Source organism: Tenrec ecaudatus, chromosome 2 (assembly GCF_050624435.1).
Source record: "Tenrec ecaudatus isolate mTenEca1 chromosome 2, mTenEca1.hap1, whole genome shotgun sequence".
Classification (NCBI taxonomy): domain Eukaryota; kingdom Metazoa; phylum Chordata; class Mammalia; order Afrosoricida; family Tenrecidae; genus Tenrec; species Tenrec ecaudatus.
In genome coordinates, this window is record NC_134531.1 from 164171998 (window position 1) to 164199731 (window position 27734).

The 27734-nt window shown below is 47.4% G+C and overlaps 1 protein-coding gene across 3 annotated transcripts in view; it reads left to right on the forward strand.

Moving 5' to 3' along the window:
- Positions 1 to 27734, forward strand: part of GALNT10 (polypeptide N-acetylgalactosaminyltransferase 10) — a 270449-nt gene that overhangs the window by 104275 nt on the left and 138440 nt on the right. For 2 of the 3 annotated variants that reach the window (XM_075541867.1, XM_075541866.1), the window contains exons 2-3: positions 9905 to 10007; positions 13220 to 13358. In XM_075541867.1, the coding sequence (XP_075397982.1) occupies positions 9905 to 10007; positions 13220 to 13358 (242 nt within the window). Of the gene's footprint in view, positions 1 to 9904; positions 10008 to 12202; positions 12330 to 13219; positions 13359 to 27734 lie in introns of those variants that run through there. The other variant, XM_075541868.1, reaches the window with a different exon arrangement.

Consider the following 27734-nt stretch of genomic DNA (forward strand, 5'->3'; position numbering starts at 1 on the left):
ACAACACTGGAGAGCTTCCTCGGAAGAAAGTGGTTCAAGTTGCAGTTGTTCTTTGAGAGTACAATGGAAAGTTACTGAAGGTTCCTCTTGCCCTTTATGTAATAGACATTCTGAAAAAGAATCTTGGCTTTTTGCCTCCTTGCTGTTTAAAAAATCTTCTAATGAGCTTTCATCACCCCAAGTGGCAAGTGACCTTTTCTAGAGTCGTCTGTAGAAAACAGAGTGGGTCAGGAAGGGAGCTAGGGTCCTGCTCTTGGAAGCCCAGGGTCAGCCTTATTAAACAGTGGCCCCTGCCTGTAACTGACCTAGTCCTCTTAGGACCTGGGGCCCTGTCCAGATTTCAGATCCCAACATCCTGGTATTGAGGCAACAGAATTAATAGAGCAGGGAAAATTAGCCTGGCCTAATTGCTGGATGGTGGATCCGCGAGACAGACTAGGGTTCTGATGTTCTCTTCCATTCAGAACCTTTTAGGTTGACTTTTCCTCATACAACCTGGTGCTGGTTTTACTAAAAAGTAACTTTTCTCAAACGACAGCCTACTGGCTGAGGCTGGGGTGGGTCAGAGCAGCCTTATGAAGTCTGTGTTGTGGGCTAGACAGTTACTTTCTCCTTGCAGGAAGAGAGGATGAGCGAATGAGCCTCAGCCTATACACATGGGAACGTTTCCTCGGACTGAGCAGAGTTGCCTGCACAACTCGGGGTCTGCTGTAAATAGGGAGTGAGAGATTTTATTTCTGGAGCTCTGCCACCCAAAGGCTTTCGGGGGCTCCCCACAGCCTCACTTTCCCGCCTCATTGCTCTCGACTGTGCTTTGCACCTCATCAGCCCAACCAGACTGAGCCCCAGGGCCTTTGGTGAACAGGGTTCTCCGTTTCTCCGTACATGCCTTCTGCCCACCTCCAGCCCCACTCTCTGACCCTCACTCAGGGAGACCCTTCTGTCTACTCTCCCAGGCAGTCTTCCCTGATTGTTGCAAGGAATTTCATCTTTGGCGGTAGGATTTATTTGCAGAACTCCCAGTGATTACCCTTTTCCAGCAATGGCCCTCTCTGGGACTGACCTGGCTGGCCCTTCAAGGCTCTTCTGGGACAGTGTGGTGGGTTGTTTCTGTTTTCGTCTATGCCTGTCTCATATCTGTACTATTTGTTGGGTCTGGAGACTATTCTCCTTTGTTTCCTTCTAAGTCCTGCACACAGTGGGTCCTTGGTAATCATTTTTTCCCTTAGTAATCATTTGTTGGATAAATTAATAGATACATACAACTCACCCATGTCCTACTAAGCTCATGCACTCCAAGTCCATTGAACACATTCATTGTCCAAACTCCCTGTTTGCTTTTGGGAATATAACCTGGATGATAAGTGTGAGTAGGATGCTGTGTGTGTGTGTGTGTGTGTGTAATAAAACCTGGATGATAAGCGTGAGTAGGATGCTGTGTGTGTGTGTGTGTGTGTGTGTGTGTAATATAACCTGGATGATAAGCGTGAGTAGGATGCTGTGTGTGTGTGTGTGTGTGTGTGTGTGTGTGTGTGTAGGGTATGAAAATGATCTGCCTAGGTAAGCAAATGCATGGAGTTCCGTAGGGCCATTTCTGCCCGTTTGTAGGTGCTAGCTGAGGAGGGGTGGGGGAAGAGCCATTCTGAAACTTGCAGCCGGCTCTCTGGTCTGGACTAGTGCCTCAGACTAGTGCAGCAGGTAAACGGCTCCGTTTTCCTTTCCGTCACCATTTCAAAGCTCTCCTGCTCCCCGTTTTGAAGGAGAGAGCCAGCTCGGCCAGAGATGCAAATGTCCTTGCTGAGCTGTCCCTGCAGAGTCTGCAATCTCGGGATTAGAGGGTGTACTTTAACAAATCTTTCGTCTATGTCAAAATACAGTTGGCTTCCTTCACCACCATTCTGCTCCCCCAACCCCCCAAGGGTGCCAGCCACACTACATAGTGATGAAACAAAAGATTAAAACTCCATTTGTGCATGTGAGTGTGTGACTGTTTGAACACTAATCGGTTCTTTTAGTGGAATGTTAAGTAAAAGCGCGCAGACACCAGAAGCAGTTATATAGCGCAGCCAGTCAGAATCCATTTCCAATGTATTGTTTAATGTGATTTCCACATTAATTCTGCCAGCCTCCTCCACAGACTCTCCCCCTCGCTCCTCTTAGAGCCTTGCTCCTTCCCAACCCCTTCTCGCTCTGTAGCAAAAGGACATCTGGAAACCAAGGGGAAGAAAAATAGTGGGAAAATGGTTGCAGAAGGCACAAAGCCGCAGCTTTCCTAGACAAATCTGGGAGCACGTAGCATCAAACTGGCTTGAAAACCTAGACATGTTTTTCTACATCATGCTAAGTGATTGTTATTTATTGTATATGATCTGCCGTCTCTGGAAAAACATTGTTTGAGCCTTTCTTGTTGACGAATAAGGAAACTAACAGTCACAGTTTATTCCTGAGACACTGTGTTTTGCTGTGGAATACCACAGCCACGAAGAACTGCTCTCTTCCTGCCCTAAGCCACGTTGAATTGCCGCCGGCCATGGGAGCTCCCACTAATTGGGATGCTCTAAATCCTGTTATCAGCAGTAGCCAGGCAAAGTGAATCAGGTGTTAAATAGGTTGCCTCTGTGGGACCCAGGAAACTCTAGTGGTGCCGTGGTTAAAGCACTGGGCTACTTAACCTAAAGGGCAACCATTGGAATCCAGCAGCTGTTCTTGGGAAAGATGGAACAGTCTGCTTCGGTACAGAGAGCCGCCCTGGCCGCAGCTCTGCTCTGTGCTACAGGGTCAGTTCTGTGTCCTTCATTCAGGGCCATTCTGAGTCAGAACCAACTTGTTAGCAGTACATTTTATTTAGGGGTGTGGGCGGGATGGGACTCATCTTTATTATTAGACTCCCTTCATAGACACTAGATTGGACCTTATTTTCAAAACTTGCTCGAGGAAAAACGTTATTAATAGTATGCTTTCTTTAGTACTAACCTGGTGACACAAACCCCCCAAAACACTGCCATCAAGTTGATGCTGATGCATTTATGACCCTGTACAGCAGTGGTTCTCAACCTTCCTAATGCTGTGACCCTTTCAGACAGTTCTAATGCTGTGACCCCAACCTTAAAGTTACCTTCATTGCTACTTCATAACTGTCATTTGCTACTGTTAGGAATCGGGCAACCCCTGTGAAAGGGTTGTTTGACACCCCCCCCCCAGAGGTCGCAACCCACAGGTTGAGAACTGCTGCTCTATAGGGTTTTCAAGACTGTACATGTTTATGGGAGCAGATAGCCTCATCTTTCGTCCACAGAGCAGCTGGTGGATTTGAACCACCAGCTTTGGGGTTAACCACTCCGATACCCAACCCACACAGTGTTACCAGAGTCCCTTGACTTTCACCAGGTGCTGGTTACATACGTCCCAACAAACACCCGAGCGTATATATGTTATTCTGTTATTTTTCCCTACAGGAAGCTGTACTAGGTTCCATCAGCGAGTAATTGGAATCTAGATTTGTCTAACTCTGGGACCAGAATGCTGCACGTCATTAAGCTAGAATACTTATGGTCCCAATGAGCCTTCATTCATGCACCAAGTCCACCGATGCTTACTGAGTGCCTCCTAAGTTGAGCCGTGTATTTACCTAGAAATGCAAAATGACAAGTCAAAGCCAACATGCCTGTGCCTTCATAGATTAAACCTGGGAGAGATCAGCCAGTTCGTGGTATGACCTGGGGACTAACAAGCTACGGCAGTGAAGGCAAGTCCTTGCTACAGATTTAACCCCAGATTCCATAGGTGTACAATGAGGAAACTGGCTTTGTTTACTTCTAAATTTTAAATTTTCATATTGTACCTTGGAGGTTGAACTGTTAAACACATGGTTATTGATTCAAACCCACAGGTGTTATTTGGAAGAAAAATCAGACTCTCTTTTCCCATAAAATTTAAAAGTCTCAGAAATCCAAAGGGGGCAGTTCTGCGCTGTCCTATAGGGTTGCTGTGAGTTACAATTGACTCAATAGCAATGAGTTCTTGTTAATTGAGTGCAGGTTTATAGAGCAGACCGGTTTTCCACTCAGTAATTCATACACACTTTTTTCCATCTCACTGCAACATCCCCAAAGTAACATTACTTACGCCACTTCCTTCATGTTCTTCCTGCTTCCATTTCTCCGTTCTTTCCTGATCCTGCTTAAGTTGGCCTTTTGCAAATGCTGCTGCTCTTTTGATCTCAAATGGTCAATTAGTCTAAGATGTGCATATTTCACTAGTGTTATTATTCCCTTATAAATAGACCTATCTGTTGTCTGGCTGAAAATTAAGCCACGAGAGTGAGTTCATTTCCAGGCTTGAAGGGTCTACTCCATAGTCCCGGGATTCCACCGGTCTCAAGCCAACCAATAAGGCTGATCCTTCTTCTTTTTGTTGAGTTTTGTTCTATATTTTTTCTCCCACTCTATCGAGAACCTTCTAATCTCCAGTCCCTTTCAGAGTGACTGCTGGTGGAAGAAGTCCATGGAGACTGATGCCCTCCTGGTCTGTCAGACCACTTCATGTGTCTTCCGTTGTCATCATTCCCTTTTCCTCCAGGTGGGCAAAGACCAACTGTGGAGACGTAGAGGGCTGCTCAAGGCCTTTACGACCGTAGTCGCACTCACCAAAGTAGGATGAGAACATTATCTTTGTGGACTGCTATGCGGGTTGACCTTGGCATCCCCTGAAACTAGAATGCTGAGTCATTCCCTTAAGATGTTTGGTTATGTCTCTAAGGAATTTTCATATACGCTATCACAGTCATGGATACAGTAGCACCAAAGATAAATACCTCTGTTAAACCTATGAATATTCAGGGTGTACTTTCCCTCGCCCTCCCAAAGTTGCTCAGTCTGCATATCCATCCATGCATCTACTAGTAGATCACCACTATCTCAGAGTTGTGAATATAATAGTGTTTATCTCTCTTAACCGTAATTCTTTTACTCTTCCCAGCACCTTTTCCTGAAAGAAACTGGTTTTAGACAAATGGTTTTATCCATCTGGGAATTGGTTTAAAGCATCTTTCTGGGCTCAGGTCCCTAGATACCTTGACTTAGTCATCTTAGGGTAGGGCCTAGGAACTTCCATTTCTAGGGAGGGCCCAGGCTTCCCATATACCCCTCCGGCAGAGACCGACATGGCTGTGAACTTATTTACAGCACCTTCGCAGAGTCCTCTTGTCATGTGTATCTGCCCCACCTCGCACAGTGCTTGCCACAGAACGGGTGTCAGTGCACCTTGGCTGGTTGGTGGGATGCTCTGGGGTTTCTAAATCTGCACTCAGGACTCCATAGATGTTCTGCAGAGACTTCTGAGCCACCCGAAATTATCCACAATTGTTGTGTAGGTTTGTGAATAAGATTCTGAGATCCTACTGGCCTCTGAAAACTCTTTTGATTTTAAGATTGAAACGAGCATTCTTTTCTCCAAAGATACCTTTTGTAAAGCATGTCGTAAATGTTGAGTCCTATATCGAGGTGATTGGTCAAGAAGATGCCATTTTCTGATGGGAGTCACATCCTTCTGCCTGCTTGTGTGACTTTGGTTGGGTAGCTTGATGTCTTTGGGCCTCGGTTTCCCCATCTGTAAACTAGGGAGTGAACTGATGGTCTCTGAGCAGCTGCTTAGATCCATGTCCCCGGGACTCCAGCAGCTGTGTGCTTAGACCAATCAAAACTACCTGTGTCAGCAAGCTCTGAAATCCTTGTGGTTGAGGGAAGGTAATGAAGAACAGAGCGTAGGGCGTCTCCACAGATCCTGGAGGGAGAGAAGTATGTACATCATTAAAGCAAAGGCAGTAGATAAGGTTGAAGCTGTAAGGATGAAACCCTTTCAGTTCTCAACCCTGTCAGTCTGGCAATTGGCTATTCTATTTTGAGGACACGATTCAAAGAGTTTACCTCTATGAGGTCATGCCTGTGAGACTCAGCCCCATTCCTCATTCCCAGTAATGTGGGGAGACTTTCACTATGAGGAAATGGATTCTTTTTGCCTTGAAATGCCCTTTAAAGATTGCCTGACTCTGCTTTGAGGAGATGAGACTTCCTATACCTATACAGATTCACAACCTCAGGAACCCGCAGGGTTGCTATGATTCAGAATCGACTCCACCACTCCGATAGGCACGCCGTTACTTCCTAGCGTGTTGTGGACTCACCCAGGTGACAAAAATGAAAGCTGAGAGTCAGGGGCAAGGCATCAAGGATGGGTGGGGACTGCAGCAAATTCAAACAGGACAGTGATGACTCAGTGCCAGCTGGGGGCTGAGATACTCAGTCCAATATTACCAGATCGTTCAGGTTTTCAGGAGAAGCCCCAAATCATCGTGATGTTTCAAAACAAAAACCTAGAACAACCAGGTTGTGTTTGTAGGTGGTCACAAGCTTTGGGTTTCGGTGACCTTTGACGATAAACCCTTCTACTGTGCCCCCCATACTTGATACAGTCACCTAGAATTGATGTGGTGAGCATCGAGCAGGGCTGGTCAGTGCCTCCTTCATCCAAGCTCTCAAACTGAAAGGTGTATCCAAATCACTCCAAGGACTTGAGGAACACAGATCCTGGGCTCACCCTGGGAATATCTGCGTCAGGGGGCGTGGGGCTCCCAAGAATTTGCATTCCTAACAGATTCTCAGATCGTGAGGCCATTTCAGGGGACCACATTTTGAGAACCATGGCTTCAGGCAGCCTGGAGTTCTTGGAGTCCCCTCAGGCCCAGCGATCAACTGAGACTCCATCGTAGGGGAAGGCGCCAGAAGGCAGAGCCAGGCCTGTTTGACTGCTCAGCCCGAACATTGTAGAGGCGGGTCCCTTACCCTCCGCACGGCTCAGCCCTTAGCTTCCCTGAATTTTGGTGGGGGCTGTTTGTGATTTGTTTGTTTTTAGCAGGGGAACTTTCTCCAAATGAAATCCACGTGGATCTCCAGTATGTAAAGTAGACACTTTCCTGCACTGGTCAAAGAAGGTTGGGTCCGCAAGCCCCTTTTATCTCTCGGCCTCCCCCTTCCCAAGGAAGCAGCTGGGGCAGCCCACCCTGTGCTGTTGAAACTCTCAAAATTGACTAAAAACAATTTGCCTCTGAGTAGATTCCAACCCATTTGTGTGTCAGTAGAACTGTGCTCCATTGCGTTTTCTGGGGCTGATTTCTTGGATGTAGATCTCCAGGCCTTCCTTTGGAGGCACTTCTGGGTGGACTCAATCCTCAGTCTTTCTGTGACCGAACATGCTGCCCACCCCAGAAGTCCCCAGCACTGCTTAGCTGTCCCTCAAGGACCTTCCAGCTCAGCCTTAGGGGTTCCGAAGCTCCCAGCACTGGCCTGCGTCCCTTCCCTGACCTACATTTTCGGCACACCAACTTTCAGAATTTTCTTCTTGCAACTCGGAGCAATCTGTAGGCGTGAGAAGGCAAAAGGCTTGTACCTATCATTAAAGCTACCGTAAGGACTCTGAGCTGCTGTGGAAACTCCACTACCTAACACGGGCTCAGCCAGAGACTTAACAAGCAGGCGTGGTGCTGCTCTCATTGAGGTGGTCGGTTTGTTGTTTGTGCTGGTGCCCCAGCCTGTCCGATGCCCAGGGCCTTCACAGTTAATTGTACAGGAACTGGGGCTTTTGGATTCTGCATGCCACTGTGGCAAGAACACGTCTGCAGGATGGTTAACTAGCAGCGTGAGCTAAAAATGTGTTCTCATTTAGGGGAATACTGGGTTTTAAACTAACTGCCTTGGGATGGGGTGTTACCTAAAGAAGGTTCTCAGGGAGCCCAGAGCCGAAGCCCCAGGGCCAGGTCTGCAGACTTCGAAAAGCATCAGGTGTCTTCAGAATGACCTCAGATACTGGAATGCCATCGCTTTAATTAGGGAGGGAGAGCACTTCCTAATGGGCCCATGAGGTGGGCTCCCCCCCCCCCATATGTCATCAGCTCAGCCTCTGTGTCCTGCTTCCCAGTGGCTGCTGCATCCATCTTTCCCACTTCCATCTTTAAATTGCTTGCTTGTACACTCAACGCCCATTTGCCATTTGGGACCAGGTGACCAGGCCCCAACTTGCTGCCTCAAGCTACGGGCCTGCCCCTCTCTTCAGGCCAAGCCAGGGTCCTCCACACCTCCTGGCCTTTCCCCAGGTGGAGTGCCCTCTCTGACAGCCCCTTATCTCCACAAAGCCTTCTCCAGTTCTCCAGGTGGAAGGAGCTCTCAGAGCATCTTCTCTGAGTCTTTGCTGTCCAGCACATGGCCCCACTCCCCCATCACCATATATGATGGTCCAAACTGTGTGCCTTCACGTGTGGGGTGCACCCTGGTTCCCAGAACTGGTTACCACCCTCCCACACACACAGTCTCCAATTTTTATATTAACATTTTAGCACATATAAAGTTTAACAAAATGTGGTATACGAGGGGATACCCCCCAAAATGGAACCCCCAAAATATGTACTTAATTTTTTTTAACAAAACAACCTTATCACCTTCAAAGTACTTTCTGTTAACTTAATACATTTGTCAAATCTGTGATTCCACTCTTGGAAACATTTTTTAAACTCATCTGTTTGGACGGCTGACAGCACTTCTACGTCCTAAAATTGCTATCCTTTCATGCCCCTCTGCATTCTTGAAAACAAAACAAAGTCACATGGGGTGAAGTCAGGTGAGTAAACATGCCTGGGCAAGAGAGGCATGCTGGATTTTGCCAAAAACCGGTGCGCTGAGAGGGCTGCGTGAGCAGGAGCATTGTCGAGGTGGCACCACCAGTTCCGTCTGCCGACTCAGGCCTTTTGTGTGGCGCACTGCTGCGCAGTCTTTTCGAACCTCTAACTAGAAAGCTTGGACAGCCTGACCTGATGGCATGAACTCCAAATGCACGATGAGCTGACATGTTCATCTGTTGGAGAAGCTGAATGAGGTTTGTCATCAATCAACATTTCACCTTTTTGAAACAAGAAAACCACTCGTCATACCCTTGAGTTTTTCCCACAGTGCTGTCCTTCTAAGCTGTGTTCAACATTACAGCAGTTTCTGTGGCTTTGTTCCCAAGCAGCAAACAAAATTTCATGGCTGCCTGCTGTTCTCTTAAATCAGCCGTCACAAAAAACTAGGTCGAGTGAAACTGCTTTTGTGAAAAAATTCACCGTGACCAGATAGAACCTTCCCAGGTGACGCCACTGGGTGCACTAACTCAGAGCAAGTTGCTCAGTGCTCGCCCAGCAGGGATAATGCATACTACAGAAACTTTGCTCCACTCAGTGCAATTCCGGTTTGGGGGTAGTACCCCCTCCTTCACCATTTCCTTTCATACTTGTAATGTGGATACTGGAGAATTTTATGTCTGGTGTGGCTTGGGATTGTGGCTCATGTGATAATTTGGCTGACAGCAATTGGCCTGCCACTTTGTCCTTGGGCTGAGCGGTACATCTGTCGTTCCAGGAGTGGTAAGCTCTGGGAAGATGGGTGCCATGCACCCGCCCATCTTTCTGATGTCTGTGGCAATTTGCTGGCACGGGAGGGCAGCACCAAGCAAGGCATGCCAAGGTGCACTGAGTGAATTAGTAGATGAACAAATACACTACGGCCATCCGAGCGGCTCCTTTAGGCAGTGTAATGTCTAGGGCTGTGCCACTAAGATTTATCCCCTTCTCCTCCCGTTCAATCAGCTGGTGGTGTCGTGGCTTATGTGTTGGGCTGCTATCGACAAGGCTGGCAGTGTGAACCTGCCATTTGCTCCTCGGCACAAAGATGAAGTTTCGCGTTCCCGCATAGATGTATGGCCTCTGACATCATAGGGAGCAGCTACAGGGCCACTCTGAGTTTGATTGAATAAGCTCTGTCGCAGTGCATGTGGTACCTCTTTTCATGGCTTTTATTTTATTTATTTTTTATTTTTTAAGAGCTCACACAGTCGGCTGAAGAAGATACTTCCCTTGGGGGATGAGCAGACGCTGAAGGACTGGCACGACAAGGAGGCCATCAGGAGGGACGCTCAGCGCATAGGTACGGCAGGCAGACCATTCGAGGCAGGCAACTGGCACGTGTGCACTCTGTTTGTGTTCAGCAGGGGGGTGTGGACCGCCCATTGCCCGCCCCCTCTCCATCGGTTACGGTGCCTTCCCCTGACTCCCAGGATTCTGTCTCTCTAGTAGCCAGCCCCTCTGTCACTCAGTTACCCCTTGGGGCAGCTCATCTCACACAGGGGAGCCTTGCAGTGGGGGTGATAGAGGTTGTGGAGATTTCTCTGGTGAGGGGTCGGGGGCCCGCCCTGAGCTCTGATGCTACTTGCCAGCCAACGTCCGATATGTCCCAAGCTCCCTGGGCCGCAGTGTCACCATTGGTCAGCAGGGTTCATGCTTCCTGTTTCTGACAACCTTAGTGGCTGCTAGTAAGGTGACCACTAAAAGGAGGGGCAGGAAGCAGTTGTGTAATACTGGAGAGCCGTGTAGCAGCCCAAGGGGGTCGCTTTCATTCATTTTTGTCTTGGTTCAAGGTACCCATCACTATTGATTTTCTTTTAATTACATTATGACAAAATCAGATTAAAACAAAGCTCTGAATAGAGCTGACACAGTTACTTAAGGACATGGCATGCATTTTGCCTGGGTGCTGGCAATTTAAAGTGAAGGTGGGGGCAGTGTCGGCTTAAATGAAGAAAGGAAACATTTGAAAAGAACTAACTCGCCAGACAGTTATATACCACAATTATTAAAGTATTGAGCTGACCATTGAGAAAAGAATAGACAATGGGGACAGCAATAGGATTAATCATAAGCAACATTTGTTGTACACCAGTGGCATAGTGGTTCTGCTTTTGGCTGCTAAGCTTAAGGTCAGCAGTTCAAAACTACAAGCTGCTCCAAGGGAAAAAGATAAAGCATTATACTATAGAAAAGAGTTATAGACTCAGAAATGCACAGGGGCAATTCTACCCTGCCCTATCAGCTTGAATGAGTCAGAATCGACTCACTGGCAGTGAGTTTTTTAGTGCTGTGCCAGCCATCTCGCCCTGGATTACTCCTTAATCATTTCATGGATCTTGGATAATGTAACTGTAAAGCTCAAGGCTTAGAAAGGCTGAAGGGATGTCCAGTGGTGACACAACAGGGCTGGGCATCATACTCCGCTCTGTCCCAGCCCCGCCCCAGCTCCTGAGTGCCCCTGCTGCCCTCCTCAGTCTTCCCTTCTGACCTTTCCCTGCTGTGGCATCTGTGGCGCTCCAGGCTCTGTCCCAGGTGCTAGCCAGCAGTGTGCTGTCCTGGAGCAGTGTGTGGTCTAGGTGCCAGGCAGTCGAGGAGATAGTGTCAGCATCTACTTGCCAGAGCAGATTCGGGAAAATATACAGATTCTGGGGAATCCTACTTTTTCTTACCATGATGAAATATATATATATATGTATATATATACATCTATACACACACACACACACACACACATAGCACACAGCATTTGCCAATTCAACGTGTTTCCCAAGTACAGTTTATGACATTGATTTTGTTCGTGTTGTTCAACCATAACCACTATTACTTTCCAAAGCTCCTCCCCTCCCCTTCTGCCCTGACAGCCTCTACCCTGGACCAGAATGTGTGCTCTGTCCACTTCCCTATTCTAAGCATCTTGTATCAGTGGGAGCGGACAGCATTTGGCCTTAGTACTCATTTGTCTCATTCGACATAAAGTTTTCAGGGTTCATCCAAGTTGTAGCCCGTATCAGGACTCCATTTCTCGGCATGGCTCAATCATATCTGAAGATGCAGCTCCCCCCCCCCACACACACACACACACACTGTGTGCTCTGCCAGGTTCGTGGGCAGGTTTTCAGCCTAGGAAATATGCCGGTAGGAATGCTCTCTGTCAAACCTGCATATGTTCATGGGTGTAGTCCCACTCTTGCCCACACCCAGCCCGCATTCGCTAACGCCTGCACCCTCCCAAAATCTGCCCTTGGCGCCACCAGTTTTTGCTGACCTCCTTATTGGGTGTGTCTTTGCCCTTCGCCCAAGTTAACATGAGAGAGCTATAAAAGGTTCATGGGGAAAAATCCACTATCCTTTCATTCTATTTTTCAACCAACCCTTTGAAGCCCCTTGTATGTGTTTACCCTGCAGTTAGTAATGTGCCCGCTCTTCCCTGCCCAGGCCTGGAAACCATCACAGAAGGCTCCTTTCTCTGACTTTTGACAACAGTCGTCGCTTACAATATTTTGGATGATTGACATATTTTGTGAATGACTCACTCCACTCAGAATAATGCCCTCCAGGCTCATCCATGTTAATGAGGCATTTCGCAGATTCATCGTTATTTAACGTTGCATAGAATCCCAAGGTGTGTATGCACCCTGGCTTGTTTAACCATTTCAAAGATGCAGTTTGTAATCAGGTGATTTGATCCCCATGCTGTCGTGGCAGGAGTGATTGTGAACTTCGCCGTTCCCCAGACGCACCCTGGGAATCTGGAAGAATAAGATCCTGGAGCATCAGGGACCCATCTCCCTCCTGTATGGAGAGCACAGAGAGAGGAAATGAGCTCATGAGTAGCCATTCCCATGACGCAACGCCAACACTTGACAGGCCACCCTGCCCTTGGCTGGGCAGATCTTACTGTGGTTGCTTGCTTTAAAAAACAAAACAAAAACCAGAGTATCTTTTATCATTCGTGACCATTTATTTTGATTGAAAGTTAAATTTGCCTTCACTTAGCACCCATAACATTTCCTCCTATTTCCATAGTGTTTCCTCATTTACAAACGGCTTACACACACAGCCTTGTCTTTGCCTCTCAAACATGCTGTGATTCCAGCAGGGAGGAAGCTGCAGTCCCAGGAGGAGGCCCCCTCGGGTTGCTGACCAGGCCTCCTGACCAGGGACTAGGCTGTACAGTCAAGGGTGTCTGGAGCTCTTGGAAAAGTAGAGAGAGCATGGATGTGGGACCTGGTTTGATAACTTTTCTGAGACTCAGTTTTTCCGTCTATAGAATGGGAGCTTTACCTTCCCGGTGCAGTGTTGCCGTGGCAGCGATTACATGAGAAGGACGTGCGCACACAGTAGCCTCTGGATAAATGATAGCCATTTGCCTGCACAATTTGGAGCCGGGCTCTATATTTAAGCATAGGCTAACTTGCAGCAGCATCATATCCTTCATCCCTCCCCCACCCGCACGCGTTGCTCCCTCTGTGCTAGGGCATTAGCAACACCAAATCTGCTCTTTGCCTCTAGGAAATGGAGAACAAGGGAGACCTTACCCCATGACCGACGCCGAGAGAGGGGACCAGGCATACCGAGAGAATGGATTTAACATCTACGTCAGTGATAAAATCTCCCTGAATCGCTCGCTTCCTGACATCCGCCACCCAAAGTAGGTGCAGCACCTCCCACCTGGTGGGAACTGAGGCTTCTGCCCCGGGGCTCTGGTTGAGATTCCAAGAAATGGGCACGTGAAGCCCCTGCCAAGACGAGAGATTCTCTCCGTTGGGCAGGGACTTTACACAAAGGCCCACGTGGCAGGTTCTCCTATAATTCAAAGTGGGGCCTGGGCCGAGAGTGGGCACGGTGCTGTCGCCTCGGAACCTCCACATCCTGCGTGTTCCCACAAGAACGTTCAGATTTACGGCTGGAGGATGTGGCAGTGAGAGTCTCTACTCTCTCTGCTTCCTTGATGGGATGTTTCTATTTCTTTCCCCTTTTCAACCTTTATTGTAGTTATCCTGTGCGCCTGCATATTTATTCTTGTTAATAAGCCGCCTGAAATCATTTTGAGAAAGGGCATGTCGTAATGGTTGTAAAGACGACAGCAGCAGCTCAGGCTCTGTGAGCATGCCTTCGGCTGGGTGCTGGGTGCATCGCCCACCTGCCTCCTCCCCGTCGTTCTCTCAGGGCTCTTGTCAGGTAGGTTCAATAAGGGACCTTCGAAGAGTTCGTGGAAAAGTGGAATGAAACGGTGGTAGAACTTGTCCAAGATGCAGCAGCCTGGGCTTAAAGGAGCTTTGTGGTTTCCTTAAAATCACACTGAATAGGAAGCTTAGACTCCAGCATAAACTCCTCATACTCTGGAGTCAAAGCTGCCCTGCGGCTCCCCTGCCCATCTGAAGTGAGGGTGGTCGTGGTGGTGGTCTCAGTCTCCGTCGTGGTGGCTTTCTGGAGAGCAGTAACCCACAAGCTGGGCATGCATTAGCGTGGCCTAGAGGGCTGTGAAAACACAGCATAGTGGGCCTCCCTCCCATACCTCCTGATTCAGCAGCTCTGGGAGGAGGGCTGAGAACTCATATTTGGAACTAATTCCCAGTTGATGCTCACACTGCCCATGTTGGGATGACACTGTGGGAAAGACTACATTGGGAAGTTTCAAAATGGCTTCTTCACGAAGGCAGTACTGAGTAGGCCCAGGAACAAAATATTAATAACTAACACTCGTTTGGTAGGCATTGTTTTAAACGCAAAACAAAACAAAATAACACCCCCGACAGTGTGTCAATTTGAGCTCATATCAACCCTACATAGGATTTCTGAGGCTGTCAGTCTTTTAGGGAGCAGATACCCTCTTTCTCCCAAGGACCGGTTGGTGGGTTTGAACCATGGACCTTAAAGTTAGCAGTCCAACCCTTCTGATAGTGCCAGCAGATAATCCAGTATTTTAAGCGTGGTCCTCAAACTATGGTTTGAGCATGTTAGAAATTCAAAGCCTCCATGCCCAGCCCAGATCTATGGACTCTGAAACCCGGGGGTGGAACCAAGCAGCCTGTGTGATAACAAGCCCTCCAGCTGTTTCCGAGGCTCGCTCAAGTTTGGGAGCCACTGCTGTGAGCGCTGGGATGTGTTGTTTTCCTGAGGTGCCGCCACGTCAGTTCGAAGTGATGGCAACCGTGTGCACAGCAGAACGAAACTCCACCTGGTCCTGCACCGTCTGCACAATTGTCATGTTTGAGCCCATTGTTGCAGCCACTGTGTCAATCCATCTCGCCGAGGGCCTTCCTCTTTCTTGCTGCTCCTCTACTTTACCAAGCATGATGTCCTTCTCCAGGGACTGGTCTCTTCTGACACCATGTCCAAAGGCTCATGAGATAAAGTCTCATCATCCTTGCCTCTAAGGGGCATTCTGGCTGCACTTCTAACAAGAGAGGTTTGTTTGTTCTTTCGATAGCCCACAGTATGTTAAATATTCTTAGCCAGCACCATAATTCAAATTCATGCATTCCTCTTCAGTCTACTTATCCCTGTCCAACTTTCACTTGCATTATGAAAGTTGAAAATACCATGGCTTGGGTCTGGTTAAAAATCCTATGAGCTATTCACCAGTATTGCTATCTGGAGGAATCGAGGCCCCAAACATTTCCAACATTCACATAGGACTGCACAGCCGGTAAGAGAGAAGCCACAGTTTAAATTCAGGATGTCTCACTCTAGAATCTATGTTCTTGACTTCTTCTCATGGCCATTGAGTCGATCCAACTCATAGTTACCCTGCAGGACAGGGTTGAACTGCCCCTGTGAGTTTCTGGGACTAACTCTTAACTGGAGTGGAAAGCCTCATCTTTCTCCCATGGAGCAGCTGGTGGTTTCAAGTTGTTGACCTGAGCTTAGCAGCCCAACTCGTAACCACTGGGCCCCCAAGGCTTGCTCATGTTCTCAGCTTCTGAGCCATGTCACCTGTCAGAACACAATCGGTAGAATGCTGTAATAAAGAATTAATCTTGGGAGCATGCTTGGCCAACTTACAAAACACTTTCAGTTCCATTGCTTACCGCAGCTCCTGCACAGGACTCTGAGGTTGGTGTGATTACTTTCATCTCGGCTGCAGAGATGAGGAAACCAAGATCAGGAGCTCGAGGAAGACTTGCCCAGTATCAGGCATCACCCGGCTGGGAATCCTTCCCTAAAGACGTGCTGCTTGCCACTGCCCAGGGGTTTCTTGCCATGCCAAGGGGGGCTGGGGGCCTCAGGGTGCGGCGTTTCCTGGTGTCCAGTGTCAAGCCCACGTTTCCCACCTCAGTCTGAGCATGTTACTGATGCAGCTGGATTCACAACTGTGACCTGACTCTGAGGATCAGAAACTCAGTTTCTGTGTTTAGCCTCGAGCAGAGTTCAGAACTGTACAATAATTTCATCTTTCTGGGTCTCGGAGAGAAGCTCATTTGGTAGCATTATAGTCTAATGGTTCTTGTGGTACAGTGGGTTCTCAACCTTGGCTGCTCCTGGAGGTGTTTTTCCTTGTTTTGTTTCTGAATTTTTTAAATATAAAGGCCAAGGCCATACCCCACACCAAAACCAAACTCACTGCCATCGAGTTAATGCCTACTCACAGAGGCCCTAAATGTCAGGAGTAGAAAGTCCCATCTTCCTCCCTTGGAGAGACGGGTGATTTCTAACAACCGCCCCCATGGTAGTAGTCCAGTGTGTGACCACCATGCCACCGCTCCACACAATGGAAATAGGAATTTCTGGGGGTGAGGCTTAGGCCATAGTGTTTATAGAAACCTCCCAAAGTGATTCTCATTTTAACCAGAGCAGAGAAGGACTAGTGAGCAGTAACTGAAAAGAAAAACACTGCCATTGAGTCAACACTGACTCAGCTACGTCCTGTGGGGAGCTTCAGATACTGTTTACAGGAGTAGAAAGCCCAATCTTCTCCTGAAGAAACCACCTGCTGGTGGTTTGGAACTGTCAACTATGAGGATTGAAGTACCCCTCCCCCCACCATGTAAGGACTAGAGAGAGGAAGGCTGGGTGTGGCTTTAATCTATGTCTGCATTTGTGTGTCAGTGGTCTTCTGTGTGTCAGGCCCTGTGCTGGACACTAGGAGCTTTGTGACCTCCTTCACCCTATTCTGACACCGCTCTCCCCACGGCACTCGCACCTCTGCTGGGTGAGAACCCATTGCAGTGGCCACACAGAACTCACAGACAACATTATGCGCACAGTGAGCAGGCTTATCACAGAAGTTAGCAGCTTATATTTCCGTATGAGAAGCATGAAAGACACAGTCCTTTTGTGCATTGTGTGCATTTTCAGCCAGCAAGCTTGACTCTCTTGGGTTCTTGATCTCTCGGCTGGGCAGTAGTCCCTTGACTTCTGCCCTGTTTCAGCAAGTGTTACAGTTTCTTTCGTGCTGATAAATGCCCCAAGTGCATCGTGCTTGCTGAAGTAGAGGGACGGTGAGAGAGAAGGCAGCCCTCAGCAAGATGGATCAGCACAGCCATCGCCGCAGCTGGTTCAAACACACGAACAGTTGTGAGGATGGCGCAGGACTAGGCAATGTTCGGCTCTGTTTTACAAGGGGTCTCTGTGAGTCGCTTTAAGGTTGGTAAATGCCCAAAGGGCACCACAAGCCAGCCTCCTGCTCTGTTTTTACTTGTCCAATGAGCCAGGAAGGCCTGCTGCTCTGTGTCCTGGTCTCTATGTCACCACATGTGCTCCTGCGTCCACTGCTGATCTCTGCAGGGAGTTCAGATGGGCTCAGCTCATGGGAGCCATGGGATTCTCTGTTCTTGGGATGGCTTACTTCATATGCAGCAGATGGACCAAAAGAGACCAATTCCCTCATTTGAGCCCAAACACTCTTATCTGCATCCTGCCACCCAGTCATTTGGTGGGGTTACAAAGACTATGGAGAGAAGAACAGAGCCAAACCAAGTAATTTCACTTCAACACAGTCTCCCCTGAAAGAAAGATGGTTTTCATTTGGGCTCCACCCTAGGGTTCAGAGAGAGAGAGAGAGAGAGAGAGAGAGAGAAGTAGAACTGGGCGGGATCTGCAAACATGCATAGTAGAAATGCTGCATTTTTATTAGCCTCTAACAGAAATGTATACAGTCTCGGAAATCCGACGTAGAGTCAGTGTGAAAGAGAATCAACTCAATGACCATGGGCTTGGCTTTGGTTGACTTTAATGGAAGTCGAGTGTGCCCACAGTTAGAAGTGGGCAGCCAGCCACTTGGGACATTGGCACCACAAGAAGGCCTTTGCAGTCACATTACTTTACAGGGCAACGATCCCCTGCTTTTTGAAGACCGTTCTTGCCACTCTTCTCTTATGAAAGTTCACTCACTGAAAGAAATCCACTTCCGCTCACTGAAAGAAATCCACTTCCGCTCACTGAAAGAAATCCACTTCCGCTCACTGAAAGAAATCCACTTCCGCTCACTGAAAGAAATCCACTTCCGCTCGCTGAAAGAAATCCACTTTCACTCGCTGAAAGAAATCCACTTTCACTTGCTGAAAGAAATCCACTTCACTCGCTAAAAGAGCCAGCATGTGCCTTAGAGGCAGGGATGGGAGACTGTCTCAGGGACTTTGGACATGTTGTCAGGAGAGATAGTCCCTGGCGAAGGACATCATGCTTGGTAAAGTGGAGGGGCAGCAAAAGAGATGAAGGCCCTCCAGGAGAGAGACTGACACCAGGGCTGCCATGACGGGCCCGGGTACCATGGTGAGGATGGCTCAGGACGGCAGTGTTGGGCTCTCGTGTACATGGGGTCGCTAGGAGTGGGAACCAACTCAGTGGCCCCCAACAGCAACACAGAGACCTAAAGAGGGCGCTTGCTCTTATGGCAACAGGGGCAAAGCCAAGCTCACAGTCAGCATCTGCTTTGCAGTGAGAGCGGCATTGGCGTGCCCTGGGCCCAGGGACTCCACGCAGTATTCAGCTGCCCTGGCTTTGAACTAACTACCTGGGAATGCTGCGCGTTCGTGTGCTCTTAGGCTTTATGTGTTCTTCGGTGTGATGTGGTGATTATGGTTTTTGGTTCAGGAGCACTCAAAATAATGTTTCCTTTATAAAGTCATGGTAATTCCTGCTTTGCTTTATGCCGTTTCTGAGTACGAAAGGATTCATGAGCATGCTTTACTTTCAGATAGCAGGGGAAACTTGTATTTTAAAATACCATGTACAGTACACTCATCGCTGCTTTTCAAAACAAAACTAGATTTGTTGATGTGTTCATAAGGAACACATCACTACTATCTTTCCTTTTTCAGCCCCCACGCCACCCCCACTGATGGTGAGAACTGCATCGCAGCGTCCCTAGTTTCCTTGACCGTCTCATGCACATGACTCTACGTAGTCGCAGGCTTGCTCTTCCTTCAGAGGGGTCTGCACCGTTCTGGAGCGGCAGAGGCGGCCATCCCAGCAGGGAGGGAACAGAGTGCTCCGCTCCCTGGGCATGCCCAGGATCACCTTCTGCTGCCGGGGCAAATGTTGCCGGCTCCAGTGAATCCCCGACTGTGCAAGCTGACTTTTCAGTAATGAGTTGACAGATGTCTTGAAGAGCTTTTCCTTTCTGTGGGTTTGGGGGTGGGGGTGGCGGGGAGGGAACTTCCCCACAGCTGACAGCCGGGAGCTGCGGAGCCACTCTCCCTCGGCTTCCTTGGTTTAAACAACTTGTCTGGGCGAAGCTTCGGTCTCTGTTTGCCTTTTATTCCTTCCAACTGAACTTTGGCATCAGCGTGTCAAGAGCAGGATTGCGAGCTGTTTGCTTGCGCCAGCTGCCTTTGCCCACCCGGGAGCAGCCCCCAGCACCAGGCAGGCACGCAGACCGGAAGCTAGGCAGTTTGGCAGGGCTTGCTGGGCTTGCAGGTGGGAGGCAGCCAGCTGGCCTGAGCAGGCCTGCCCTCTGCACTCCCCTCCCAGAATGTGAGGGGAGCCAGACTGGTGGGCTGGCCCGCTATTCCAACATCCATGCCAGAGTCCTTGGCAGCAGTTCAGAAAACCCCCTCCCGGGCACGGGACTGATGGCCCAGGGGAGCCCCACAGCTGAAGACCCGGCCTGCAGGGCTCTGAGGAAGCCCCTCTGTTGAGGGCTCAGCTTCTCCAGAGTGGGAAGTAAAGCAGCCTTCTCCATTGGATGTACATGTCTTTGTCTAGACCTCCATGAATGCCCTTTGACTCCTTGCTCTTTCCTCCATCTCTCTTGACTTTCCTCCTGCCCTACTACCATGCTTCATCGCCACCTGGGCTAGAGTATACCTCTTCTGTAAGCAACCTTACCCTTGATCATTTCCCACCAGGCCTGCCACTCCCCCTTCTCTACCATTTGGGGTCCCATGTTTTTCCCTTGTCCCTGGGTTTGTTAACACCACTTCCTTACCCCCCCTACCCCCCCACCCCAAGCCCCCCAAAACTGTCGGTCCCGTTGTTTTTCCTCCAGATAGTTCATCCAGCCTGTCCTATTCAGACAGACCTGTGGAGTCACTAACATGCACGAAAACTAGACAGAGGAAAACAAAGCAACAGTATACAACCAGACAACAAAACAAGAAAAACAAACCACTGACAAAGAACAGAATAAAACAGTTCACAAGAGAAAAGCTTGTAGTTAGTTCAGGGATCGTTTGCTGGCCCTTAGGAGCGTTTTCCAGTCCAGTCTGTTGGGGCACCACGCCCTGGCCCCGAAGTCCACTTTCAGCATTCCCTGGGGACCTTGCCACTCCATTCCCTTGCTGTTCCGCAGCCTTCTCCATTGGGGTTTCACATCCAGTCAAGAATAGAGCCTTTGTTGGACGGAAAGGCCCCCAAGGCACCCAAAGGCCAGCCTCCATGCTCCCTCCTATTTGCTTCTCTTTGTGAACTCGATAGGGCTGATTTGCAGTGTGTGTCGAATCCCCCCAAAGGAACTTCTCTCACGTGATCAAAATAGGCCATTGTTCTGGTGAATGCCTGACATCCCCAACAAGGCGGTGCAAGAAGGGAGTGTATAGCCTATTGTTATCTGAAGAACATTTATTGAATGTGGAAATATGAAAAAATGTCTGGAAAAAAATAGCTTGACTATGCAGGAAGTTTAATTCAACCCATACCTGCTATAATAGCAATAATATTATTAACAAGGAATCGGGCCCAGATATGAAGATACGCATGCTCCATATTCAATTCCATTGACTTGATTCTGACTCATAGCAATCCTGTAACACAGAGTAGAACTGCCCCTGTGGGTTTGCGAGACCTCTCAATCTTTACAGAAGTAGAAAGGCTCATCTTTCTCTCATGGAGTGGCTGGTGGTTTTGAACTCCTGACCCTGTAACCAGTTGGCAGCCGAGCATCTAACCCACTACACCATCAGGGCTCCGCATGCATAAACATAGAAGATATTATTTAGGGACCAAAATAGACTAACAGGCATCAGATTTGCCTCCTATCTGAAAGAAGCTGAAAATTAAAAAACAAAACAAAAAACCTAAACAATAATATGAAGCGATGGTTTTCAAGACAGTGGATACCAGGCAGTGAAAGACTGAGCCTAAGAGACAGGAAACAAGCAAGGTGAACCTTACAAATTTTCCAACTCACTGCCTCCAGAGAGGGCCCAGGGCAAATCCAGCGGACTCCTCAAGTTGAGGAGATGGAGCTGAGAGTCCAAGGAAGTCCAAGAGGCTAGGTAGCATTCATTGGAGGGAGGACTGTGACTGGACAAAGAGGAGCACGGAGAGCTGCAGAGGACCCGGGAGAGGTTAAGAGAACTGTGCCCAGCATGCACACCAGGCCTTTCCCTTCCAACTGGATTGGAAAACTTCAGGGGCACTTGTGTACTGAAGAGTCTTGCCTCCAAACTAAACCCACACCTGTTGACAGCAAGTCAATTCCAACTCACAGTGGCCTTACAAAAGACAGGGTCAAACTGTCCCATAGGCTCGCCAGCCTGTAACTCTTTATGGCAGCTGACTTCCATGTTCTTATCCTGTGGGGTGGCTGGTGGATTCAAACTGATCACCTTTGGATTAGCAGCTGGACACTTTACTGTGTCACCAGGGCTCCAGAATCTTGCCTAACTAGGAACTAATTATCCCTCAACTAAGCAGAGCTCTGGGCCTGCCAGGAAATCATGAATAAAGGCACAAAAGGATGAAACTGTTTCCAAGTAACTTAACTGCATCCCAGGAAAAAAAAGAGAGAGACTATTTATATGAATACAGATTTATTCAGCACCCAACGAGGTAAAAATGAATCCAAGATTATCAGACATACAAAAATATACAGGGGAAAAAATTCTTATAATGAGAGTAAGCAATCAAAACCAACTGACAACTGACGCCGGTCTTAGAATTAGTGTTCTGAACATTGTTGCCGGGTGCTGGTGAGCCATTTCCAGAACTGAACGAAACACTGCCTAGTCCTGCGCCCCCTCACACTCACCTTGTGTGTGAGCCCGTTGGTGCAGCCAGTGTCAGTCTACCTCGTTCGTTGAGCACCATCCTATTTTTTTCTGACCCTCTACCAATCATGATGTCCTTCTCCCAACACGGATCCCTCCTGATAGCATGTCTAAAGTACACAAGTCTCACCATCCTCGCTCGTCAAGGCACAGTCTGGTTGCACTTCAACCAACAGCGATTTGTTTTATTCCCGTAACCCATGGTACTTTCAATAGGCTTTGCCAACACCACAATTCAGTGCATCATTCGCCCGTGGTCTTCTCTATTTCCTGCCCAGCTTCCACGTGTATATGAGGCAACTGCAAATAGCCTGGCAATAGTCAGGTGCACCCTAGTCCTCAAAGTGACATTTTACTCTTTAATACTATAACGAGGTCTCCTGTCTGCAGCTGATTTGCCCAGTGAGATGTATCATTTGAATTCTTGACTGCTGCTTTCCTGAACATGGATTGTGGATCCAAGTAAAATGCAATCCTTGACAACTCCCATCTTTTCTTTGTGAATCATGGTGTTGTCTGTCGGTCCGCCTGTGAGGATTTTGATCTTCTTTACACTGGTTGTAAGCCTTACTGGAGTAAGCAGAGCGTAAATTTGTCAGCAAGTGCTTCCGGTTCTCGCTTTCTGGAAGCACAGTTGTGTCTTGTACGTGTCGAAGGTTGCTGGTAAGCCCTCCTCCAATCTGCATCGAGTGCCTTCTTCACAGTGTCCAGCGTCTCAGATTACTCGCTCTGCATACCAGTGGAGGAGGTAAAAGGACACTACTCTGAAACGTATCTTTCTGACTTAAAACAGTGCAGTTTGTGTTACTCTGTTTTACCAACTGCCTCTTGGTCAATGTACAGGCCTTGCATGAGCATGGTTAAGTTTTCTGGAATTCCCATTCTTCCCAATGTTATTAATAATTTGTCATGATCCAGATGCTTTCAGCCATGACGTGTCTGACATCTGCAATGATATTCATCATTCCATGTTATTGTCTGAACCCACCTTCAGTTTTTGGTGGGCCCCTGTCTGTATGCTGCCGCAATCCTTTCTGAATTATCTTCACAGAATTCTACTTGCATGTGGTATTGGTGACATTCGTAGATAATTTTTGCATTCTGTTTGATCACCTCTTTTTTGGAATGGACGCAGATATGGATGGATCTCTTCCACTTGGTTGGCCAAGTAGCTGTCTTCCAAATTTCTTAGCGCAGACGAATGAGTGCTCCAGCGCTGCATCAGCTTGTTGAGACATTTTGATCGGTGTTCCGTGAGTTCCTTGCACCTTGTTTGCGCTGACTCATCCCATGCAGCGTGGGCTTCTGTCTTCAGAGCCATCTTTGGAACGGTGGAATGTCGACGCATTGTTGTTGTTACAGTGGCTCTGTTCCTTACAGCTTCTTTTGGTGCTGCCTGAATCGTTCAGCATCTTGCCCTTGTTGTTGTTGTTAGGTACCATTGAATGGGTTCCACACGCGTAAGGTACACTACGGACAATAAAACAAAACAACACCTGTCCCCGTGCCTCATAATCCTTCTTACGTTTGAGCCCATTATTATAGCCACTGCCTCAATCCATCTTGTTAAGGGCCTTCCTCTTTTTTGCTGCCCCTCTACTCTACCAAGCAGGATGTCCTTCTCCAGGGACTGGTCCCTCCCCACAACATGTCCAAAATATGTGAGGTGAAGTCTCGCCATCTTTGCCTCTAAAGAGCATTCTGGCTGTACTTCTTCCAAGACAGATTTGCTTGGCCTTTTGACATCCCATGGTACTTTCAATATTCTTTCCCAGCACGATAATTTAAATACATTGATTCTTCATCAGTCTTCTTATTCAATGTCCCCACTTTTACATGCGTATGAGGCTGTTTAAATACCATGTGTCAGACCTTCCATGGTCTTTAAAGTTACCTTTGTGCTTTTAAAGAGGTCTTGCACAGCACATTTGCCCAATGCAATTTGTTCTCTGATCTCTTGGCTGCGGCTTTTAGGAGCATTGATTATGTGTCCAAGCAAGACAAAATTTTTTGACAACTTCAATCTTTGCTCCATTTATTATTATGTTACCTATTAGTCCAGTTGTGAGGACTTGGGTCTTTACATTGAGTTGTGATCTATACTGAAGCCTGCAATCCTTGACCTTCATCAACCAAGTGCCTCAAGTCCTCCTCACTTTCAACAAGCAAAGTTGTGTCATCTGCATGTCCCATGTTGTTGATAAGCCTTCATCCAATCCCGATGCCATTTGCTTCTTCGTGTAATCCAACTTCTCTAATTATTTGCTCGATTTTGCCCAAAGAACCTTCAATATTGCAACTTGAGGCTTGAGTTTAGTTAATCCAGCTTGAGAAATACCAATGTTCTTCCGTTTGATTTTCCATATGTTGGTCTTTGCACATTTCATCATAATATTTAACTATAAGAGAGGGGGAAGAAATGGGGAGCTGATATCAGGAGCTCAAGTGGGAAGAGAATGCTTTGAAAATGATGATGGCGGCATGTGTGCAAATGTGCTTGACACACTGGAGGAATGTATGGATTGTGATAAGAGATGTAAGAGCCCCCAATAAAAGTATATAAAAACAAACAAAAAAGCCTTTGTCTTCTCAAGCTTTCCTTTGAAATCTTTTGTTCAACTGTTCTGCTTCATCGTTTGCTTTAAGCGGTCTAGGTGTTCTACATTCAAGGGCAAGTTTCAGAGTCTCCTCTGACATTCATTTTGGTCTGTCATCCTTTCTTTATTGTTTAAAGTCATTTTATTGAGGGCTCTTACAGCTCTTACCACAGTCCACACATCCACCCATTGTGTCAAGCACATTTGTACATATGTTGCCATCCTCATTTTCAAAACATTTTCTTTCGACTTGAGCCCTTGGTATCAGCTCTTCATTTTACCCCTCTCTCTTCCACCCTCCCTCCCTACCCCTTGATGATTTATAAATCTTTTTTTTTTCTTGTCTTACATCTACCGCTATTTCCCTTCACCCATTTTTTTGTTGTTGTTGTTTGTCCCTTTGGGGTTGGGGGCTTATTTGTGGATCATTGTGATCGTTTCCCTCTCCCCCTTCCCCCCTGCCCTCCTGGTATCTCTACTCTCATTATTGGTCCTGAGAGGTTTATCTCTCCTGGATTCCCTGTGTAGTGAGCTCTTATCTGTGCCAGTGTACATGCTGTTGTCTAGCTGGATTTGGAAGGTAGAATTGGGGTCACGATGGTAGGGTGGGGGGAAGCATTAAAGAAATAGAGGAAAGTTGTATGTTTCATTGGTGCTATACTGCCCCCTGACTGACTTGTCTCTTCCCTATGACCTTTCTGTAACAGGATGCCCAATTGTCTACAGATGAACCATGGGTCTACTCCGTGCTCCCCCCTCATTCACATCGATATGATTTTTTGTTCTGGGTCTTTTGATGCCTGATACCTAATCCCATAGACAACTCATGATCACACAGGCTGGTGTGCTTCTTCCATGTGGGCTTTATTGCTTCTCAGCTAGATGGCTGCTTGTTGTCAAGGGCACCATCAGCTTTCTTCACCACACTTGCTTATGCACCGTTTTGTCTTCAGCGATCGTGTCGGGAAGGTGAGCATCTGCATGCCGGGTGATTAGAACAAAGTGTTCTTGCCTTGAGAAAGTGCTTGAGTAGAGGCCCAATGTCCGTCTGCTACCTTAATAATGTAACATATAAATATATGTACACAGATCTATTTCCCTATGGTTATTTATAAATATAATTACATATGTACATGCCTGTATTTAGACCTCTATAAATATCCTTTACCTTCTAGTTCTTTCCTCTATTTTCCTCTAGAGACTAGAATTCTTTATGGGAGCAGAAAACCCTATCTTTTTCCGGGTCTTCCCTGTAGGCATATGAATATGATAATATCACCAACAGCGTTGTATTTCAGGATCGATCTTGAGATGCATTTTTTGTTTGTTTTGTTGTGGGCAATGAAGCTAATCCTATTCCTCTTCATTTTTTCCCCGTCGTTGTTGTTACTGCAAGCTGTTGCTCTTCATTTTGTCGTTCCGGGCAGAGTAGCAGCGTTGTGAGGTTGCTCTATGTGCAGCAGAACAAAGCGTTGTCTGGACCATTGTCATCATCGTCGTTTTCTTTGAACTCGTTGTTAGTATGATTATCTGTGTCTCAAAATGGCCAGTACCGGTCCATTTTAGCTCACAAATGTCTAGGATGGTGATCTCCAAACGTCTCATTTTATTTTTGACTACTTCCAGTTTTCATAGATTCATATTTCGCACTTATTCCCCAGTCGTGTGTCGAGGGTTCATCTCCCGGCACTGTACCAAGCACTGTCTTGGTGCTGCCATGCTTTCAGTGACCAGTGTTTTTAGTTGTAGTTTAGCACGTCTTTCTTCCCCTTCTTCCTCAGTCTGGAAGCTCTGCTCCTCTGTGAAATACCAGGGGCATAGCTTCCAGCGCCAGAGTGCCACAGCCTGGGGGCAGGGAGGGGAGGGGGTTATACTAAATGAGATTGAAAACAAACTCAATGTTGTAGGAAAAAGACTGATGAACTTAGAGACGACATAGCGAGAGAAATTCCCTGGAGTAAAGCAGAGTGGAGGGAGAAGGGAAGAAAGCGCCAGCGAGCTGGGGAGAATGTGAGGCGGTCCAACAGTCACCTAATGGAAGTCTCCAAGGAAGAGAGGAATAATGGTCACCAACCAATGATATGATTTTTTTTTTTCAAAAAAAAAAACTCACCAAAACCCAAGCTCAAGGATCAGGAAGAAAATGACACCACAGCCCGTCATAATCGATTTTCAAAAAGAAGTAATTAAAGGAAGAATTTGGAAGCAGCCAGAGAAGTGAGGCGTGTTACATAGAGAGGAACAAAGCTCAGGGTGACAGAAGAATTCTCACTTTTGACAACATCGGGAAGCAAGGAGAGAGGCAGTGTGGCAGTTGAAGGAGGGAAGGGAAAAAAGACTGTCAATCTGGTATTAATCCAAGTGAAAATATCTTTTTAAAATGAAGGCAATTAAAAGACTTTTCAAATATGAGTGTTGAAGTAATTCAACACCAGTGCTCCATGAAGCCCTTTAGGCAGATGGAAAATGATACCCGATCTTCATAAAGGCTGGAGAACACTGGATAATTACAGCAGCCATGTGGATAAATGCGTGCAGTTTTTAATTTCTTATGATTATTTAGATCTCTTGAAGAAATAAGTGCCTATAAAAATAAGAACATATTTTGGGTTTAAAACATAAGGAAAAGTGAAATGTACGCTAACATAAAGGTGAGAGGACGCAACGGGAATCTACTATTGTCAGATCTTGATACTAGATGCGAAGTCTAATAATCCCCTGAAGTATTCTGTGGTGTGGGGTTCAAGGTATGTACAATATGGCTGCTGTCGGTCAGTTCCAAGTCGGCGCCTTTGTGCTGGGGTCACTGCAGTGGGGTGCCCCTGTGCACCAAACTCAGGAAGTTTGGCTTACTGACCCATGGAGCGTGAACTGCATGTCTTCGGGTTGAGGCCTACAGTGGAAAGCTGTGCCCACTTTGGACATTTTTTACCAGACCAGAAAGAACTTTGTATGATGTCCTGATAAATATCTCAACCCTGAGCATTTCTCACT